The sequence below is a fragment of the Neoarius graeffei genome, chromosome 11 (genome assembly GCF_027579695.1).
Source record: "Neoarius graeffei isolate fNeoGra1 chromosome 11, fNeoGra1.pri, whole genome shotgun sequence".
NCBI lineage: Eukaryota > Metazoa > Chordata > Actinopteri > Siluriformes > Ariidae > Neoarius > Neoarius graeffei.
This window is the reverse complement of record NC_083579.1, coordinates 63,430,699-63,452,196: the sequence shown is the minus strand read 5'-3', so window position 1 is coordinate 63,452,196 and position 21,498 is coordinate 63,430,699. Positions and strand designations below refer to the sequence as shown.

At 45.6% G+C, this 21,498-nt stretch overlaps 1 protein-coding gene across 1 annotated transcript in view; it reads right to left on the bottom strand.

Moving 5' to 3' along the window:
* Positions 1 to 2,420: 2,420 nt before the first annotated feature.
* Positions 2,421 to 21,498, bottom strand: part of mcm8 (minichromosome maintenance 8 homologous recombination repair factor) — a 34,794-nt gene continuing 15,716 nt past the window's right edge. Inside the window, exons 8-19 of the mRNA XM_060934559.1 lie at positions 18,900 to 18,985; positions 17,874 to 18,022; positions 16,169 to 16,367; positions 16,006 to 16,036; positions 15,719 to 15,859; positions 15,470 to 15,611; positions 15,195 to 15,390; positions 4,918 to 5,137; positions 4,622 to 4,831; positions 4,439 to 4,515; positions 4,094 to 4,283; positions 2,421 to 3,597 (exon numbers count right to left, since the gene is read on the bottom strand). Coding sequence (XP_060790542.1) covers positions 3,505 to 3,597; positions 4,094 to 4,283; positions 4,439 to 4,515; positions 4,622 to 4,831; positions 4,918 to 5,137; positions 15,195 to 15,390; positions 15,470 to 15,611; positions 15,719 to 15,859; positions 16,006 to 16,036; positions 16,169 to 16,367; positions 17,874 to 18,022; positions 18,900 to 18,985 — 1,734 coding nt within the window. The 3' untranslated portion in view covers positions 2,421 to 3,504. The remainder of the gene's footprint in view (positions 3,598 to 4,093; positions 4,284 to 4,438; positions 4,516 to 4,621; positions 4,832 to 4,917; positions 5,138 to 15,194; positions 15,391 to 15,469; positions 15,612 to 15,718; positions 15,860 to 16,005; positions 16,037 to 16,168; positions 16,368 to 17,873; positions 18,023 to 18,899; positions 18,986 to 21,498) is intronic.

Genomic DNA, 21,498 nt, shown 5'->3' with positions numbered 1-21,498 from the left:
TTGAGTTTGACAATAAATGTACTTTATCGATGTTTCAAGATGTGTGTGCATTACATACAATATCATAAATTTCAAATATATGCATGGATCTAAAGTGATGTGTTGAATTCCATTGTGCGTTTTTAAAGTTACTTAGTATATTTTGGTTGCGATTTCAGCTTTCTCGTTTGCGCTCCCTGACTTTTTGCTTGCAGTTTTGGCACAAACTTCACGTGTGGGTGGGCTGTCCAGGAATGCATTCCCATTGGCTAACTTGTGTTTGACTGACAGCTACGCTCAGCCATTCCCTACTCGGATTCTGGCGGACTGTTTGACGAGTGACCGATCCATTGAGGGTAAACAAGGATCGAGTGGACTTCAGTGGCGACTATGATATTGAATTTACACTTTGTTGAATTAATTCAATATCATAGTAGCCACTGAAGTCCACTCGATCCTTGTTTACCCTCAATGGATCGGTCACTCGTCAAACAGTCCGCCAGAATCCGAGTAGGGAATGGCTGAGCGTAGCTGTCAGTCAAACACAAGTTAGCCAATGGGAATGCATTCCTGGACAGCCCACCCACACGTGAAGTTTGTGCCAAAACTGCAAGCAAAAAGTCAGGGAGCGCAAACAAGAAAGCTGGAATCGCAACCAAAATAAATCACGTCAAACAAAACTGAGAAAGACACGGAACAAAAATAAAAGGTTTCTGAAGAGTAATAGACTGATATTCTGCACGATTACACGAATAATTTGTTTGCCAGTCTAAAAAAAATTGACTTTTTTTGTATTTTGATTTGTCATTTTTGTTTGATATTTCAAAAGTATTGTGTGAACATTTTGGCACTAAATTGGCTCCATATCCACCTGCTGTTTTAAAAGAAAGAACAACTTTATTCATCACACACTTGTGAAATTTCCTCTCTGCATTTAACCCATCTGAAGCAGTGGGCAGCCACACTAACAGCGCCCAGGGAGCAGTTGGGAGTTAGGCGCCTCCATACATGTCAACCTTTGGTCAGTCAATCAAACCTGTATAACCAACCTCCAAAATCCGTATTTCCCTTATAAAATCCTTATACGATGCAAATTAAAATAATTTACCTAAAATTTGAATGATAATTAACAATGATATACCCAAGTTACTTTTTATTCAATATTAATAACAAACTTTCAGAATGAATACAAAGCTCCAATGTTTGACAAAAACACAAAGTGTCACTCTAATGTTCTGAATTGTACTCCATGACAGCTTTTTTAGCACTCTGCACCAATACTTCACGAGGCTGTATGTCACAGCAAGTGTCTGTGTTGATCTTGCCGGAGTGCCCATTCAGAATCTTTTCAGTCGCTAGTGAAAGTCGCTCAGGTGGAAATACGCGTTTCAAACAAAATGTTACTTCCCGGTTGGCGGGATTCTCGCAATGCGGTGTGCGCATGATCAGAAGTGGAATGAAGTCTCGCTACCACAAGATAAAGCACGATTTCATAAGACTCTTTACTGGCTGTTTGTGCTTTCTGTGGTGTACAGTACGTTTGTAAATGTTACGCACTCTTATCATCGTGGGAATTGATTATAGCTCTAAATAAATACTGAAGTTTTTTTTAAAGAATCCATATAACTTTATTTGTATGCCCGTATACTACGTTTATTGAATCAAATCCGTATAAAATACGGACATTCCGTATAGGTTGACATGTATGCGCCTCGCTCAAGGGCACCTCAGCCCAAGGCCGTCCCATATTAACCTAACTGCATGTGTTTTTGGATTGTGGGGGAAACCGGAGCACCCGGAGGAAACCCATGCAGACAACATGCAAACTCCACACAGAAAGGCCCTTGCCAGCCGCTGGGTTCGAACCCGAAACCTTCTTGCTGCGAGGCGACCGTGCTAACCACTACACCACGGTTTTATGCAGTTCTCTAAATCAGCCAATCCCTTGACAGTAGCACAATGCATAAAATCATGCAGATACAAATCAAGAGCTTCAGTTAATGTTCACTTCAAACATCAGAATGGGGAAAAAAATGTGATGTGATCTCAAAAAAAAAAAAAGTGTGACTTTCACCATGGCATGGGTGTTGGTTTGAGCCTTTCGGAAACTACTGATTTCCTGGGGTTTTCACACACAACAGTCTCTAGAGTTTACACAAAATGGTACAAAAAAAAAAATTGAGTGAGCGACAGTTTAGTGGGTGGAAACGCCTTGTTGATAAGAGGTCAGAGGAAAATGGCCAGATTGGTTCGAGCTGCCAAGATATAGTAACTCGTATAATCACTCTTTACAACCGTGGTGAGCAGAAAAGCATCTCAGCATGCAACAGCAGATGATCACATTGGGTCCCACTCCTGCAGCCAAGATCAAGAATCAAAAACAAGTTCCTATTAAAGTGGCCAGAGATAGATAGATCGATACACACACAAGAGACAGAAAGGGCAGTATCCATGACAATTTTCTTTCTTTATTTATTTTGCAGTAACATGGAATATTGGAACAAAATAATGTTGGTCCATTTTTAAAGCTACACCTACCACATTGACCACATTGTAAACTTTAAAATTGCTGATTGTAACCCACAGGTTTCCAGCCCTGGTCCTGGAGTTCCCCCTGTCTTAGACATTTTAGTGCATTTCCTACACTAACACACCTTATCAGCTATTTAGCAGCCCGTCCTGAATTGAAATGGAAGTTAAAGCAGGGAAAAGCACTATATGCAGGACAGGGGATACTCCAATATCAGGATTATAAACCTGAGCTGTTGCCTAGCTCTTGCTAAGATCAATTTGTCAGACCCTTTCTACCTGTCTACCAATTGAAAGGGACCATACTGACCAGATATTATTTGGGAAGGGGACTATATTTGGTACAGTATTGACACGGACATGGTGATGTACTGTACATGAGACTGGTAAAGCAGGTCAGACGTAGAAGCATTGCAGCAGTTTTAAACACTATACTTACTAGCAACTTTATTAGACACTACGACTGGGTTGGTGTACAGTTAATCCTTTCAATCAGAGTGTGTTAATAACTACTGCTCCACTGGTGGATGAATATTTATTTATTAGTTAGACTATTCTCAACCGAGCAGTGACAAAGCGGTCAAAAATCCCACCAGCATTGCTGCACCTGATCCACTCATACCAGCAACATACACAAAACCATGCGTCACTGCTGTAGTGACTTCTATCTGTTTTCCCTGGACATAACAGATAGGGCTGACGAACTGCACAAAAACAGAGTGGCTGCAATCAGTAATCCTGGACCTGCAAACTGTACCTGTATAGTACATGTATCTAATAAAATGGTCAGAGTGTTGGGTGTACTTGATAAAGGAGCCACTGAGTGTATATCCATAAATAATTTATATATGTCAGAATATACTATACAATGAGTTCTCAAATAGATTAAAACATTTTTATAAATATGTATCTGTAAACATACGTAGTAAAACAAGATACCTACAGAGAACAAGAATGGATAAAAACAGTATCAAAAGTATTGAAAGACGGTTTCATTCATATGGTTTGCAGCTGGTACGTTCTGTGTCCTTTTTTTAGCAGGTAGCCTTGCTCGTTGAGTGCGCTGATAAAGCCTTCAAAATCAACGACCTGAAAAATATTGTGTATATAAAAGAATGAATTCACTTTTTAAGGGAGCTGTACTGTGCACAATGTAAAAATAAGTACTCTATGGGTGCATGTGGCTACTGCTCTCATCTCATCATCTCTAGCCGCTTTATCCTTCTACAGGGTCACAGGCAAGCTGGAGCCTATCCCAGCTGACTACGGGCGAAAGGCGGGGTACACCCTGGACAAGTCGCCAGGTCATCACAGGGCTGACACATAGACACAGACAACCATTCACACTCACATTCACACCTACGCTCAATTTAGAGTCACCAGTTAACCTAACCTGCATGTCTTTGGACTGTGGGGGAAACCGGAGCACCCGGAGGAAACCCACGCGGACACGGGGAGAACATGCAAACTCCACACAGAAAGGCCCTTGCCAGCCACGGGGCTCGAACCCGGACCTTCTTGCTGTGAGGCGACAGCGCTAACCACTACACCACCGTGCCACCCTATAATAATAATAAATCTTTACCTGAACTTGGAGGTCTTTCGCCAGCTGTCGCAGGTCCTGAAATTCAAACAAGGTTTTGTGGGTGCGCTCAGAGATTTGGTTCAAAGCAGCAACAAACTTCTTGACTTTCGATCTGTTGCTCATCCCAGACCCGAGCTGAGATCGGTCAAAATCCAGCCGGCCAAATTCGTCCGAGTAGGTATCCGTCAGACTTTTCAAAAAAAAAAACAAATTACATTTAACTTTACTATTTAAGAGAACAGAGCTTTAAGCTGAGAGATTGGTTTATGTTCAGAAGTGCCAACATTGCAAGAAAAAAAAAAATCTGAATTTTAGCACAAAACCTTTTATGATGGTGTTTGTTACCTGTGTTTCATGATCTCTACTACGTCCTCTGCATCACTTTGAGTCGCTTTTTCTCGAAGCTCAAGACGTGCCCTTGCCTGGAAACCAGAAGCAAAACAATGAAGGCTCTTGCATTGGCTTGAGCTGTTCTAAGAGAAGTAATTAGAATAAGCTCAAAAGAAGATCTGTGCGTCAGGCAGTTACCTCGGTGAGCCGGATGAGGGACTCGAGCTGGCGAGTTGTGATTGGGGTGCTGTCAGCTGACTGGTTCTGCTTGCGCAGTTCCAGGTAGAAGTCCTGTAGGACCTGAGCAGCTTCGACTGAGAGACTGGGGTGCACATAATGCCGGGCGTAGCCTACATACTTCCGCAGCAGCTGGTATGGAATTGGGTCAAATGTCTCTCCAGGAAGAACCTGAGAATAAATTCTCAAATATTTTCAGGAATACGTCCACAACAGTGACAAAATAAATGGCTTTGCAAACCAACACAATCAGTTACCTTCAGTCTGTCTGATAGAGGCTTGTCTGAGGGAATTTCCAGAATGGATATGTTGGACTCCAGTGTGCAGCCCCTGGTGGCTGTCAAACCACTAATCATGCCTTTCCTCCCTGCACGCATAGCCATGACGTGTTCTGACAGCATGTGGTCATGGTCCTCGTTGGGAGTGTCCAGAAGAATAAATACCAGATCAAATCTGGATAGCAGAGCACTGCCCATTCTACAGAGGAAGAAGGAAACCTTCAGTGTGCACTCGTTTTTTTCTTACACCTCCTGTACCATACAGTGGTGCTTGAAAGTTTGTGAACCCTTTAGACTTTTCTATATTTCTGCATAAATATGACCTAAAACATCATCAGATTTTCACACAAGTCCTAAAAGTAGATAAAGAGAACCCAGTTAAACAAATGAGACAAAATATTATACTTGGTCATTTATTTATTGAGAAAATGATCCAATATTACATATCTGTGAGTGGCAAAAGTATGTGAACCTCTAGGATTAGCAGTTAATTTGAAGGTGAAATTAGAGTCAGGTGTTTTCAATCAATGGGATGACAATCAGGTGTGAGTGGGCTCCCTGTTTTATTTAAAGAACAGGGATCTATCAAAGTCTGATCTTCACAACACATGTTTATGGAAGTGTATCATGGCACGAACAAAGGAGATTTCTGAGAACCTCAGAAAAAGCGTTGTTGATGCTCATCAGGCTGGAAAAGGTTACAAAACCATCTCTAAAGAGTTTGGACTCCACCAATCCACAGTCAGACAGATTGTGTACAAATGGAAGAAATTCAAGACCATTGTTACCCTCCCCAGGAGTGGTCGACCAACAAAGATCACTCCAAGAGCAAGGTGTGTAATAGTTGGCGAGGTCACAAAGGACCCCAGGGCAACTACTAAGCAACCGAAGGCCTCTATCGCATTGGGTAATGTTAATGTTCATGAGTCCACCATCAGGAGAACACTGAACAACAATGGTGTGCATGGCAGGGTTGCAAGGAGAAATCCACTGCTCTCCAAAAAGAACATTGCTGCTCGTCTGCAGTTTGCTAAAGATCACGTGGACAAGCCAGAAGGCTATTGGAAAAATGTTTTGTGAATGGATGAGACCAAAATAGAACTTTTTGGTCTAAATGAGAAGCGTTATGTTTGGAGAAAGGAAAACACTGCATTCCAGCATAAGAACCTTATCCCATCTGTGAAACATGGTGGTGGTAGTATCATGGTTTGGGCCTGTTTTGCTGCATCTGGGCCAGGACGGCTTGCCATCATTGATGGAACAATGAATTCTGAATTATACCAGTGAATTCTAAAGGAAAGTGTCAGGACATCTGTACTTGAACTGAATCTCAAGAGAAGGTGGGTCATGCAGCAAGACAACGTCCCTAAGCACACAAGTCGTTCTACCAAAGAATGGTTATAGAAGAAGAAAGTTAACATTTTGGAATGGCCAAGTCAAAGTTCTGACCTTAATCCAATCGAAATGTTGTGGAAGGACCTGAAGCGAGCAGTTCATGTGAGGAAACCCACCAACGTCCCAGAGTTGAAGCTGTTCTGTATGGAGGAATGGGCTAAAATTCCTCCAAGCCGGTGTGCAGGATGGATCAACAGTTACCAGATACATTTAGTTGCAGTTATTGCTGCACAAGAGGGTCACACCAGATACTGAAAGCAAAGGTTCACATAATTGTGCCACTCACAGATATGTAATATTGGATAATTTTCCTCAATAAATAAATGACCATGTATAATATTTTTGTCTCATTTGTTTAACTGGGTTCTCTGTATCTACTTTTAGGACTTGTGTGAAAATCTGATCATGTTTTAGGTCATATTTATGCAGAAATATAGAAAATTCTAAAGGGTTCACAAACTTTCAAGCACCACTGTATATCTACACTCACTGGCCACTTTATCATTCACCTCCCTGGTAGGTATGTATACAGTTACTGCGTACCTGCCAACCTGTACGCATCTTGCGTAGCCGCTACGAATTTTTACCTCATTGTACGACTACGTTTTCACATTAAAAAGTACGCATATAGGCCGAACTCTCATTTCAGTCAAGTTCTCGCTGAAGTTGATATCGCTGATCTGTGAGAAAACTCAAAGCCAGAATGGAACGCTTTGCCCAATCCCCCCCGCCCCTCTTCCAGAGCGTGTGGCTCTGCCCTCTTCACCCCCTCGCGTCTCTGACTTGAGTGCAGCGGTGCAGCCAGGTGGCTAGAGCGAGTCGGGGATTGAAACGTCGGTTAGAGACGTCGTTTTTACATTTGTAACAGAAACGGTTGTGTTTCACGTGTACTCAAGAGCTTCCTAGCCGTTATTTTGTGCATTTACAACACCAACAGTACAGGCTAGTTCTTCATTTAACTTGGAAGCCATCACTCGAGGTTGCATATTCGATGCGGTAACCAATGAAACCTGATTACAATTCCTCTCGCGTTCTCATTCAATCACTATGATAAGTACCACTTTATTGATGTGCTCAACAAAACGTAGCGTGTTGTATATCTTAAGGGCAGTCGGTAACTTCTGTCAATGGTAGCCGAGAATGTTTGCAGATGATGTGAAGTCGAAAATTGGTCATCCCTCTTATGAAAAAACCTGCGTGGTACTGCAGTATCAAATGCTTTTTTTTATACAGTATTACTGCAGTAAATGCAATATTTCGAATGCAAATGCAATAGTTTGCACATGAAAAAGGCATACTACAAAATACTGCAGTGTACTGTATAATGCAATATTTTTACTGTATAATGCAATATACTTCCAACATGTTAAAAAATGCAAAAGTCTAAACCTATTGCATGGGAAATTTGTGCATACCACGTTTTGTGTTGAAAGTGCCTTTTTTTACATACTGTATTAATTTGTGTTATTTATTTTGAAAGAGTGGCTCTGGTTTAATTTCATTTCTTTATTTGCACATGTATTTAATGTTTGTTGTGCTTTTCAAAACGGAAGGAAGTTCCCAAGAGCCATCAGTAACAGTTTCCCAAAGTCTATCAATAGGAGTGTTTTACAAAACTGGACTATGTTCCCAAGGTCAATCAATAAAACTGGATTGAAAGTGTTTTTGGTCTGCTGGTTGTGGTCTGTGGGGGCGCATGTGCGCTGGGTTGGGGTGAGGTTGACGCGGGGGGTTACTCATGAAATTGTAAAATTGTACTCAAAATTTTTTCAAGGTTGGCAGGTATGTTAGGCAGCTGGGCCATAGAAGGTTCACGCTGCACGCTGCATGCTGCACGCGTGCAAAGAAAAGTGGACAAACGTAGCATGACTTGCTCTGGGCCATAGAACGGCGTTCACGTTGCACGCTGCACACTTCACGCGTGAAGCGAGAAATGAACATGCAGACTTTTTTCTAGGCGTGAAGATGGAAATTCCAGTCAATGCATGCGGTCACCGCCGCGCCAGCCAATCAGAACGGGTCTAGGGAGATAACTCTATGCTTTCAGGGGAAAACTTCAGAAAAAATATAATTGAATGGTATAATTGCATGGTGAATGGTATAATTCACCACCCACAGAGGTAGCAGTAGGGGACTGGTGCAATGTGGATTGGGTGGCAGTCGAAGGCAGGGGCCTCGACGACCTGATCCCCGGACACAGCGGCTGGCTGTTGGGACATGGAATGTCACTTCGCTGGGGGGGAAAGAGCCTGAGCTTGTGCGGGAGGTTGAGAGGTACCGGCTAGAGATAGTCGGGCTCACCTCCACGCACAGCTTGGGCTCTGGAACCCAGCTCCTCGAGAGGGGCTGGACTCTCCACTTCTCTGGAGTCGCCCGTGGTGAGCGGCGGCGGGCTGGTGTGGGCTTGCTTATAGCTCCCCAGCTCAGCCGCCATGTGTTGGAGTTTACCCCAGTGAACGAGAGGGTCGCCTCGCTGCGCCTTCGGATTGGGGAGAGGGCTCTTGCTGTTGTTTGTGCCTATGGCCCAAATAGCAGTATAGAGTATCCGGCCTTCTTGGAGTCCCTGGGAGAGGTACTGAGGAGTGCTCAGACTGGGGACTCCATTGTGTTACTGGGGGACTTCAATGCTCACGTGGGAGATGACAGTGACACCTGGAGGGGCGTGGTTGGGAGGAACGGCCTCCCCGATCTGAACCCGAGTGGTGTTTTGTTATTGGACTTCTGTGCTAGTCACGGTTTGTCCATAACGAACACCATGTTCGAGCATAGGGGTGTCCATAAGTGCACGTGGCACCAGGACACCTTAGGTCGGAGGTCAATGATAGACTTTGTAGTCGTTTCATCTGATCTCCGGCCCTATGTCTTGGACACTCGGGTGAAGAGAGGGGCTGAGCTGTCAACTGATCACCACCTGGTGGTGAGTTGGATCCGCTGGCGGAGGAGGAAGCTGGACAGACCTGGCAGGCCCAAACGTATGGTGAGGGTCTGCTGGGAACGTCTGGCCGAGCACTCTGTCGGGGAGGTCTTTAACTCCCACCTCCAGGAGAGCTTTTCCCAGCTTCCGAGGGAGGCGGGGGACATTGAGTCTGAGTGGACCATGTTCTCTACCTCCATTGTGGACGCAGCTGTTCGGAGCTGTGGCCGCAAGGTCTCCGGTGCCTGTCGTGGCGGCAATCCCCGAACCCGATGGTGGACACCAGAAGTAAGGGATGCCGTCAAGCTGAAGAAGGAGTCCTATCGGGCCATGTTAACCTCCAGGACTCCCGAGGCAGCTGACGGGTATCGGCAGGCCAGGCGTGCTGCAGCTCGGGCAGTTGCGGAAGCAAAAACTCGGAACTGGGAGGAGTTCGGGGAGGCCATGGAGAAGGACTATCGGTCGGCCTCGAAGAAATTCTGGCAAACCGTCCGGCGCCTCAGGAGGGGGAAGCAGTACTCTGCCAACACTGTTTACAGTGCGGGTGGGGAGCTGTTGACCTCAACTGGGGACATTGTCGGGCGGTGGAAGGAATACTTTGAGGATCTCCTCAATCCCACCGTCATGTCTTCCACTGAGGAGACTGAGGCTGATGACTCAGAGGTGGACTCGTCCATTACCCAAGCTGAAGTCACTGAGGTGGTTTGCAAGCTCCTCGGTGGCAAGGCACCGGGGGTGGATGAGATCCGCCCTGAGTATCTCAAGTCTCTGGATGTTGTGGGGCTGTCTTGGTTGACACGCCTCTGCAACATCGCGTGGCGGTCAGGGACAGTGCCTCTGGAGTGGCAGACTGGGGTGGTGGTCCCTCTTTTTAAGAAAGGGGACCGGAGAGTGTGCCCCAATTATAGGGGAATCACACTTCTCAGCCTCCCAGGGAAGGTTTACTCCAGGGTACTGGAGAGGAGAATTCGACCAATAGTCGAACCTCGGATCCAGGAGGAACAATGCGGTTTTCGTCCTGGTCGCGGAACACTGGACCAGCTCTATACCCTTCATAGGGTGCTCGAGGGTTCATGGGAGTTTGCCCAACCAGTCCACATGTGCTTTGTGGATCTGGAGAAGGCATTCGACCGTGTCCCCCGTAGTATTCTGTGGGGGGTGCTTCGGGAGTATGGGGTTCGGGGCTCTTTGCTAAGGGCTGTCCGGTCCCTGTACGAACGGAGCAGGAGTCTGGTTCGCATTGCCGGCAGTAAGTCAGACCTGTTCCCAGTGCATGTTGGACTCCGGCAGGGCTGCCCTTTGTCACCGGTTCTGTTCATAATTTTTATGGACAGAATTTCTAGGCGCAGCCAGGGGCCAGAAGGAATCCTGTTTGGGAACCACAGGATTTCATCTCTGCTTTTTGCGGATGATGTTGTCCTGTTGGCTTCTTCAAACCAGGACCTTCAGCATGCACTGGGGCGGTTTGCAGTCGAGTGTGAAGCGGCTGGGATGAGAATCAGCACCTCCAAGTCCGAGGCCATGGTTCTCGACCGGAAAAGGGTGGCTTGCCCTCTCCAGGTTGGTGGAGAAGTTCTGCCTCAAGTGGAGGAGTTTAAGTATCTCGGGATCTTGTTCACGAGTGAGGGAAGGATGGAGCGTGAGATCGACAGGCGGATCGGTGCAGCCTCCGCAGTGATGCGGTCGCTTTACCGGTCCGTTGTGGTGAAGAAGGAGCTGAGCCAAAAGGCGAAGCTCTCAATTTACCGGTCGATCTACGTTCCGACTCTCACCTATGGTCATGAGCTTTGGGTAATGACCGAAAGGACAAGATCGCGGATACAAGCGGCCGAAATGAGTTTCCTTCGCAGGGTGGCTGGGCGCTCCCTTAGAGATAGGGTGAGAAGCACAGTCACTCGGGAGGAGCTCGGAGTAGAGCCGCTGCTGCTCCACATCGAGAGGAATCAGCTGAGGTGGCTCGGGCATCTTTTTCGGATGCCTCCTGGACGCCTCCCTGGGGAGGTGTTCCAGGCATGTCCCCCCGGGAGGAGGCCCCGGGGAAGACCCAGGACACGCTGGAGGGACTATGTCTCTCGGCTGGCCTGGGAACGCCTCGGTGTTCTTCCCGAGGAGCTGGCCGAGGTGTCTGGGGAAAGGGAAGTTTGGGCTTCCCTGCTTAGACTGCTGCCTCCGCGACCCGGTCCCGGATAAAGCGGAAGAAGACGAGACGAGACGAGACGAGACGGTATAATTGAAAAATAGTTCTTCATCGGGATTGTCAAGTAGATTATAGAATGTTCGGTGAAATTCACCACAGGTTTCTCTCAGAAGGAAGTGTTCTCGGCTCCAAATTCTGTTCCTTTTTCTCTTCCTCTGTCTCAGTAAAAGCAGAATGAGGCAATCGTCGTCATCCGAAGAGTCCATATTGTTGGTTACTCGGTCAAAGTAGAACAGACGCAACACGTGAACATCCAAGCATGAAGTTTAATGGCCCAGGGTCCGGTTCTTCACGTGAACGTGTAGCGTGTAGCGTGCAGCATGCAGCGTGAACCTTCTATGGCCCAGCTGCCTTACTGACTGCTACTATGCAAAATTTGTCATAGGTTTGGATCACGATGACCTGTAGCCTATTCTAAGTCCTGGCACCCTAAAAAGTCTCATCACACATAGATCCTGTTCAAACTTGGTATAAACAACCATTTCAGGTAGTGAGAAAAATAAGACAGATGTACATGCATGGTGTTTTCATGCATCTTCACATCGCATGGTTGCAAACCTAGCAAAAATCAACCTGATGTCACTTCAAAACCAGCATACAAGAGTTTCCAGCTCATGCCTGGAGACTGATTTGTGTACATTATGACCATTTTGTGCATTATACAGCTTTAATATAGCAATTCAGTCCAACGGAGTCATAATATTTTGTTTAGTCGAAAGCTCCAACTCAGCAAAATGGCTGCCAATCGCTTCTTCACTGCAAGTGAGGAAGAATTACAAATTGTGAAAGAAAATGCTGTTCCTAAAAGCACTAAAGATGCTACGAAGTTTGGTCTAAAACTATTCAAAAGTAAGGTGGAATTGTGATTTATTTTAGGCGGCACGGTGGTGTAGTGGTTAGCACTGTCGCCTCACAGCAAGAAGGTCCGGGTTCGAGCCCCGGGGCCGGCGAGGGCCTTTCTGTGCGGAGTTTGCATGTTCTCCCCGTGTCCGCGTGGGTTTCCTCCGGGTGCTCCGGTTTCCCCCACAGTCCAAAGACATGCAGGTTAGGTTAACTGGTGACTCTAAATTGACCGTAGGTGTGAATGTGAGTGTGAATGGTTGTCTGTGTCTATGTGTCAGCCCTGTGATGACCTGGCGACTTGTCCAGGGTGTACCCCGCCTCTCGCCCGTAGTCAGCTGGGATAGGCTCCAGCTTGCCTGCGACCCTGTAGGACAGGATAAAGCGGCTAGAGATAAATGAGATGAGATTTCAAAATAAAGCATTTTATGTGAGTCAGCATAGATAAGTGACAAGTCTGCACGCATTACATTTGCATGCCGCTATTGAAATTTGAAACAATAAGTATTATTTTTTTAATCAATCATCTGTGTATTTATACTAAAACAATTATCCACCTCAGGTTTAGTGAATATCGGTGTATAATAACCTTGAGCTAGAAGTGATGCCCTTGTTTTTGCACCGCTGGCCCCCCCCACCTCGAGGGAATCTTGATCATAAGAGGGCCGAAACTCCCCAAGACAGGTGGCAGATCAACTGATGATCCCGCTGATGAGAACACAGGACAATTCCATCATAGCGTCTGTGTATAGTAACCTTGACTTCGTCTTGGTTATTATTCACCAATATTCACTTTGCCTTTGGCGAATAATTACAGTATTTCCCCTAAGTTTACTTTTTTTTTTGCTTGGGGATGCTGGATGAGGATGGTCACCTGCAGGACCCCTCCCCGCGGCACTTATTACAGAACATTTGGACCTGAACAAACAGTTAAAAAGAATCATGTTTAAGTCTTTACATCTATTTTAGAACAATCTTTACAATAGAACTGCACTTATGATTTTTTTCGGACCTTAAAACGTGTGTGTGTGTGGGGGGGGGGGGCATATAACGGTAGGGGAAACACTGAATTGTTAAATATGCAAAAAGCCCAAGCTGAAAAGCTGTTGTATGTCGCAACAGTGTGGCTGGATAGTTCATAAGTAGTCCCATTCTGCATCAAAATAAAATCTGGAAATACCAGTGACTACACAGCCGTTTGATGTTGTCATGGACACATTACGAATCGTTGCCATTTACACTACAACTGTAATGCAGGCAGACTTTCTCCGCCAGTGGTCTGAGTGACTGGACCGCACTCAGACCTGTAGTTAGTGCCATTTGCTTTTGATCTGACTGAAGAAGACGAATGTTAAGACGCACACCTCGAAGCGGTTTAGAGTCAGCAGCCCTATTGGCATGTTACTGGTGGGAGTAAACTGGAGAACATGAACACGAGAACATCATGCAAAATTCCTCACATGTGACCTTGGGATCATATCCAGGAGGCAGAAACACCACTGCACCTCTACAAAAAGGGTTCCTCATCCAAATTATCTAGCCCTTTGGTAGTTCCTTTCCACAGATGGCAGTTTTAGAGAGCAGGTGACAAAGTGTGCATAGCAATAGATGGGCTATAGTGAGTAATTTCATTTCTACAAAGTGCAAATAGGGAGGTTTACCTGATAAAATGGATGTATGAGCTTGGTGTATCTAACAAATTGGCAACTACATGTCTCCTCTCATTACCTCTAGCCGCTTTATCCTGTTCTACAGGGTCGCAGGCAAGCTGGAGCCTATCCCAGCTGACTACGGGCGAAAGGCGGGGTACACCCTGGACAAGTCGCCAGGTCATCACAGGGCTGACACACAGACAACCATTCACACTCACATTCACACCTACGGTCAATTTAGGTGGTGTTTACATTAGACCGTATCCGTCTCGTTTTCGTCGCGGATGCACTGTCCGTTCACATTAAAACGCTGGGAAACGACTCCACAGGCGGAAAAACTTGAATCCGCCAGGGCCCACGTATTCAACCCAGTTCGTATCTGATCCGGTGCTGTGTAAACATTGAGGAACGACGAAACGCAGTGCTGAGCTCTAGCTGACGTCGTCATTGGACAACGTCACTGTGACATCCACCTTCCTGATTCGCTGGCGTTGGGATCACACACACACAGCGGCTCAGTCCCGAATTGCGCTTCACTCGCGCGCTCTGTGAGCTGCGCAGGGCCGGAGTGCGCACCCTCCAGAGGGCACTCGCTGTTCAGGGCGGAGTGATTTGGAGCGCAGGAGGAAGCAATGAGCCGCACTGAGGTTTATTTACACATTTCAACTTATTTACCTCCTTCAGGCGCTTAAACTCAGTGAGAACATGAACATCACAGCCAGGTGTGTTTATCTGCTGGAGAAGGTGTTCGCTTGCCATCCTTCCACTTGCAAGTGGTGAGTGACTTGCGCATGCCCGATATGCACTGGGATCATGTGACGTGCCGTCTAATTAGTCATGTGATTAGCGTATCCGTGTATTGGCACTGCTGTGTGCACGCAAATCGTGTATTGGCGTTGCTGTGTGTACGCGAATCGTTTTAAAAACGTTAATCTGATGATCCGCTGATACGGTCTAATGTAAACACCACCTTAGAGTCACCAGTTAACCTAACCTGCATGTCTTTGGACTGTGGGGGAAACCGGAGCACCCGGAGGAAACCCACGCGGACACGGGAAGAACATGCAAACTCCGCACAGAAAGGCCCTCGCCGGCCACGGGGCTCGAACCCGGACCTTCTTACTGTGAGGCGACAGCGCTAACCATTACACCATCGTGCCGCCCGCAACTACGTGTATTTTTTTTTTTAATTCCAGTTCACTTATTTTGAGTAAAAAACATCTAGTCAAGACCTTATATTTTTGTTCTAAATGCTTACTTCAGGTTTTCAGATACTGTCTTAGCCCTATTGTAATGTCCTCCTGCTGGGTTAGCTGCTGCAATGATGGAGGTGCGAGCTGGAAGAGTACAGACAATTCCAGCTTTGGCCAAACTTATGCTCTGCTGCTCCATAGCTTCCAACAAGGCTTGGTGCTGATTCCCCATCTTATCAAATTCATCAATACAGCAGATACCTGGAGACACAAAACGGAACTCAGCTGCATGCGGACATTACGTGATCATACAGGAGCGTGTCAGAGATTATTCATATACCTTGATCTCCTAACACTAAAGCTCCAGCTTCCAGCGCATAGTCACCAGAGCCACTGTCCCTCGACAGAGAGACGGTCAGGCCTGAGGTGGTGGTGGTGTTTCCGCAAACATAGATACCACGTGGGGCGACGTTACATACTGCCTAGAAACACATTCAAGAAAAAAAAAATGTTGATAATTTGATCCGCTTATGACAATTTCGCTATGATGCATCTTAGGACTTTAGTTTAAATGAGGGTAAATGCGTACCTGTAACATTTGACTTTTGCCAAGTCCAGGATCTCCTACAACAAGCATGTGTGGGTCTCCTCTTATAGGGATTCGATTCTTATCGTCCACATATTTATGACAGCCTCCAAATAAAGCCAGGGCTAATCCTGCCTTAACAAGCTACAAAATAGCATCAATCAACGCAAAGTGGCTTTTATACACATACACACAAATATGGAAAAATCACACAAATTTATCAGTGCCCATAGATAGCTATACAAAGACGCACCACCACAAAGCACACACAAACATACACAAAGACATACCAGATGTCCAAAGATGGCTGGACAAAGAGAACTGCAAAAAAATAAAAGCAATTGAACATGCCGTTAGAGGTCTAGTCCCTCATACAGGCCTTATTGTTGATGCAGTAGTTCTCTTATCATCACTACAGTTCATTTTACAGAAAAAAGCCAAACTGTCCCTCACTTGACAATTAACTTAAAGAGGTCCTCTTGTGCCTGAATCTCCTGGATGGCGTACAGATCCTTGAGCGAAAACTCTACCGATGTCTCCTGGCCTTCAGGTTCAGACGCAGACTTGTTTTTTTGCCCTTTTGAGTTACTGAGAGAGTTTGCTTCTATGTATAAAAGGAACATGCACTTGTCCTTTTTATTTCTTCCAAACCCTGCGAGAGGCCAAAAACAAATAAGCAATTAATTGTATTCTAAAGTATAATACATCATTTTTATAAATTATAAATTAAACATTGCAACTATTTGTTTCGGCGGCACGGTGGTGTAGTGGTTAGCGCTGTCGCCTCACAGCAAGAAGGTCCGGGTTCGAGCCCCGTGGCCGGCGAGGGCCTTTCTGTGTGGAGTTTGCATGTTCTCCCCGTGTCCGCGTGGGTTTCCTCCGGGTGCTCCGGTTTCCCCCACAGTCCAAAGACATGCAGGTTAGGTTAACTGGCGACTCTAAATTGACCGTAGGTGTGAATGTGAGTGTGAATGGTTGTCTGTGTCTATGTGTCAGCCCTGTGATGACCTGGCGACTTGTCCAGGGTGTACCCCGCCTTTCGCCCGTAGTCAGCTGGGATAGGCTCCAGCTTGCCTGCGACCCTGTAGAACAGGATAAAGCGGCTAGAGATAAATGAGATGAGAATGAATGAGAACTATTTGTTTCAAAAATTCATTGTCCACTGTAATTCTATGTGAGAAAATAATGAATAAATTCTGTGAGAAGCCAACGCCGGTGTGACCCATGTGTACTGAATCTACGCTAGAGGGCCCGTCATCTGCAGAGTAGCTTAAAGTGCCATTCCACCATTGGATGTATTCTTTGGCATAAAATACAATATATTTTATGACAACATGACTAGACAGAGAAATCTTTTCGCTTCAAAATGATATATCAAACATAATTTTTTGACGACAAGTATATTAATTTTGCGACCAAAGTCACCTACCCTTTTAATTTCCGCGCGGTAGTGAAACGTGATGTCATCGGCAGGTTCCCCTTCTTGTGTACCACGTCACGTGTGACGTGGCACAGATTATCAGCAATGGCGGATAGATCGCGATTTCCACTTGTCGACTGCTGTGCCGATATTCACCATCGACCGTCTCCTTTGGGCATCACTTGCTATTTTCCTTCGCTTCTTTTCCGAAGCTGACAATCGCGTTCTATCCGCCATTGCTGATAATCTGTACCACGTCACACGTGACGTGGTACACAAGAAGGGGAACCTGCCGATGACATCACGTTTCACTACCGCGCGGAAATTAAAAGGGTAGGTGACTTTGGTCGCAAAATTAATATACTTGTCGTTGTCAAAAAATTATGTTTGATATATCATTTTGAAGCTAAAAGATTTCTCTGTCTAGTCATGTTGTCATAAACTATATTGTATTTTATACCAAAAAAATACATCCAATGGTGGAATGGCACTTTAAGCAAAATGACAGCCGGCTGGGATGACCTTCTACTACATGCCTGCTTTAAAAAGAACACCAGCCAACCTTGACGAAACCAATAACCGCAGACGCCTACATATAACGTACTTTCATATTAAATCGACAGAGATGCATTTTACTTACTTCATAACAAAATCTTTACATTCAGAATCAAACGAAACCAATCTGTTTACTATACAACTATGTCCGACATGTCATTCGGTGTGCACGGAGGTACCAACCTTCCTCATTCGAGACTTTAATAACTCCTGTGATGGTGACCATGTCTCCTGGTACACAGCTGTCCACCAAATCCTGAGTGAGTTCACACTCGATGGTCCGAGGAATACGTCCTGATTCACGCTGGTCATCTGATATCAGCTCCTGAACCCTGAGAAACGCATGTACTGACTGAAGTGTAGACAAAAGCTCTTACTTATGGGATTCCTAAAAAATAAAAAGGCCTGAAAATATCTGAATAGAAAGCAATTAACAAATGTGGAGTACTGGTTATGAACAAACAGAGGAAGAAAAGTGAGGATTTAAATTTATTATATCCACATTCACTGAATATGAGCAATCTGGTGCTCTGATTGGCTACTCTACTACTAGGCTATCAGCTCATATACCATGAGTAGAGAAAAAAAATGTCAGAGCGTTTTGCTGAATGAACCGAGGATGAAACAAAACTCTACTCCCAAAAAAAAAAAATCCCCCAAATATATTTTATACACAATTTTATTTATATATCAAGAAAATATGGAATGAAAGTATTTGACGGTAAGAACATCTTTTTTTTCAAGAAGAATTATTATAGCATTTGTCATTTTGCCGGTTTGTTTACATTCTTCATCTTTAAGCATTAAAATTTGTTGAATTTTTTAAGACTGGTTCAAAAGCTCAAAGAAGTAGTTTGAAAATTACATCACTGAAATGCCCAAGGAAGAATTAAATGTCTAAAGCTATTCTATACCTCGGCATGACAGCAAGACGGCGCTTTCTACAAAAAAACACCACCACTAAAGTCAATTCATGCATCGATAGGTTAAGAAGTCTACCTAAGCAGAAGTTATTTTGTCGGATGTTTTATATCAAGTTTTTATTTATCGAATTTGCAAAAAATAAAAATGCTCCGTTTCTCAAAATCCAGTGAATGTGGATGGAATAAAACAATTATTCCACTCAGGTCACGTCATACATGGCTTGCCATCAGCTCATGTACGACTCGATTTTGTGGAACAATTGTTAAATATAAGAAAACATCCTACTTTATAGTCTGCCAGTCGACTGTCTGCGTTAGTGGTGAACTTCTGATTGGGGTAAAAGTTCGGCCACGACATTCTCGTTGTAGACACTGAAAAACATTGACAGTCTCATTTCTTTCTCAAACAAACAGGAGCTACAGAAACTAAATGTTTAATGTTTTGAAATGAGAAGCTTGAATAATTTAGACAGTGTACTTTATAGACAGAATTTGCACCACAAGGGAAAAAAAAAAAAAACACAAAAAACCCCCCACAAAAAAAAAAAAAAAAACAGGGATGAGAATGAAAAATATTTAAAAAGTCTGAAAAAAGCCGGGGGTGAGAGGGCCGCAGGCACCCAGCGGGGCCCGGGGCAGAGCCCCGGTAGGGGCCCAGGGAGCGGGAGCTAATGATTTTTGGCTTTTTTTTTTTTTTTTTACCCCAAAACCATTAATTTTATCAGCAAAAAGTTGCAATTTATTTGGAAATAAATTCCCCTTCTTGGTGGACTCCCAGGTGAAAATGATTAATATGGTACAAGAGACTTGTTTTTAATCAATTCACATTTGATGATTTAAAAAATATATATATCAATGCACCTTTTAATATAAACGAGCTCTACAGTATTATATTTCTGCATTTTTGCTATTCATGTCTTTGAATACTCTAATCCTTTAAAATGAAGTGCAAACCAGAAAAAAAGTTCTATCATATAATTCTCTTAAGCTTTCTTCTGATGTTATCATGGTAGCAGGAGGTCTTGCATATTAAGCAGGCAACATTCAACATCACTTATCACTTCCCTTTCAACTGTTGTGTGTACTAACTAGGTTTTATCTGGACAGGATGTTGTGTAATGTAATACAGATACCATATGGTCAATTTGAAGATCAAGATGATGATTTTGAATTAAAGAATAGGCATGTACAATGGGCATTGGAAATTTTTTTCGTCTCGTCTTCTTCCGCTTATCCAGGACCGGGTCGCGGAGGCAGCAGTCTAAGCATGGAAGCCCAAACTTCCCTTTCCCCAGACACCTCGGCCAGCTCCTCGGGAAGAACACCGAGGCGTTCCCAGGCCAGCCGAGAGACATAGTCCCTCCAGCGTGTCCTGGGTCTTCCCCGGGGCCTCCTCCCGGGGGGACATGCCTGGAACACCTCCCCAGGGAGGCGTCCAGGAGGCATCCGAAAAAGATGCCCGAGCCACCTCAGCTGGTTCCTCTCGATGTGGAGGAGCAGCGGCTCTACTCCGAGCTCCTCCCGAGTGACTGTGCTTCTCACCCTATCTCTAAGGGAGCGCCCAGCCACCCTGCGAAGGAAACTCATTTCAGCCGCTTGTATCCGCGATCTTGTTCTTTCTGTCATTACCCAAAGCTCATGACCATAGGTGAGAGTCGGAACGTAGATCGACCGGTAAATTGAGAGCTTCGCCTTTTAGCTCAGCTCCTTCACCACGAAGGACCGGTAAAGCGACCGCATCACTGCGGAGGCTGCACCGATCCGCCTGTCGATCTCACGCTCCATCCTTCCCTCACTCGTGAACAAGATCCCGAGATACTTAAACTCCTCCACTTGAGGCAGGACTTCTCCACCAACCTGGAGAGGGCAAGCCACCCTTTTCCGGTCGAGAACCATGGCCTCGGACTTGGAGGTGCTGATTCTCATCCCAGCCGCTTCACACTCGACTGCAAACCGCCCCAGTGCATGCTGAAGGTCCTGGTTTGAAGAAGCCAACAGGACAACATCATCCGCAAAAAGCAGAGATGAAATCCTGTGGTTCCCAAACAGGATTCCTTCCGGCCCCTGGCTGCGCCTAGAAATTCTGTCCATAAAAATTATGAACAGAACCGGTGACAAAGGGCAGCCCTGCCGGAGTCCAACATGCACTGGGAACAGGTCTGACTTACTGCCGGCAATGCGAACCAGACTCCTGCTCCGTTCGTACAGGGACCGGACAGCCCTTAGCAAAGAGCCCCGAACCCCATACTCCCGAAGCACCCCCCACAGAATACCACGGGGGACACGGTCGAATGCCTTCTCCAGATCCACAAAGCACATGTGGACTGGTTGGGCAAACTCCCATGAACCCTCGAGCACCCTATGAAGGGTATAGAGCTGGTCCAGTGTTCCGCGACCAGGACGAAAACCGCATTGTTCCTCCTGGATCCGAGGTTCGACTATTGGTCGAATTCTCCTCTCCAGTACCCTGGAGTAAACTTTCCCTGGGAGGCTGAGAAGTGTGATTCCCCTATAATTGGAGCACACTCTCCGGTCCCCTTTCTTAAAAAGAGGGACCACCACCCCAGTCTGCCACTCCAGAGGCACTGTCCCCGACCGCCACGCGATGTTGCAGAGGCGTGTCAACCAAGACAGCCCCACAACATCCAGAGACTTGAGATACTCAGGGCGGATCTCATCCACCCCCGGTGCCTTGCCACTGAGGAGCTTGCAAACCACCTCAGTGACTTTGGCTTGGGTAATGGACGAGTCCACCTCTGAGTCATCAGCCTCAGTCTCCTCAGTGGAAGACATGACGGTGGGATTGAAGAGATCCTCAAAGTATTCCTTCCACCGCCCGACAATGTCCCCAGTCGAGGTCAACAGCTCCCCACCCGCACTGTAAA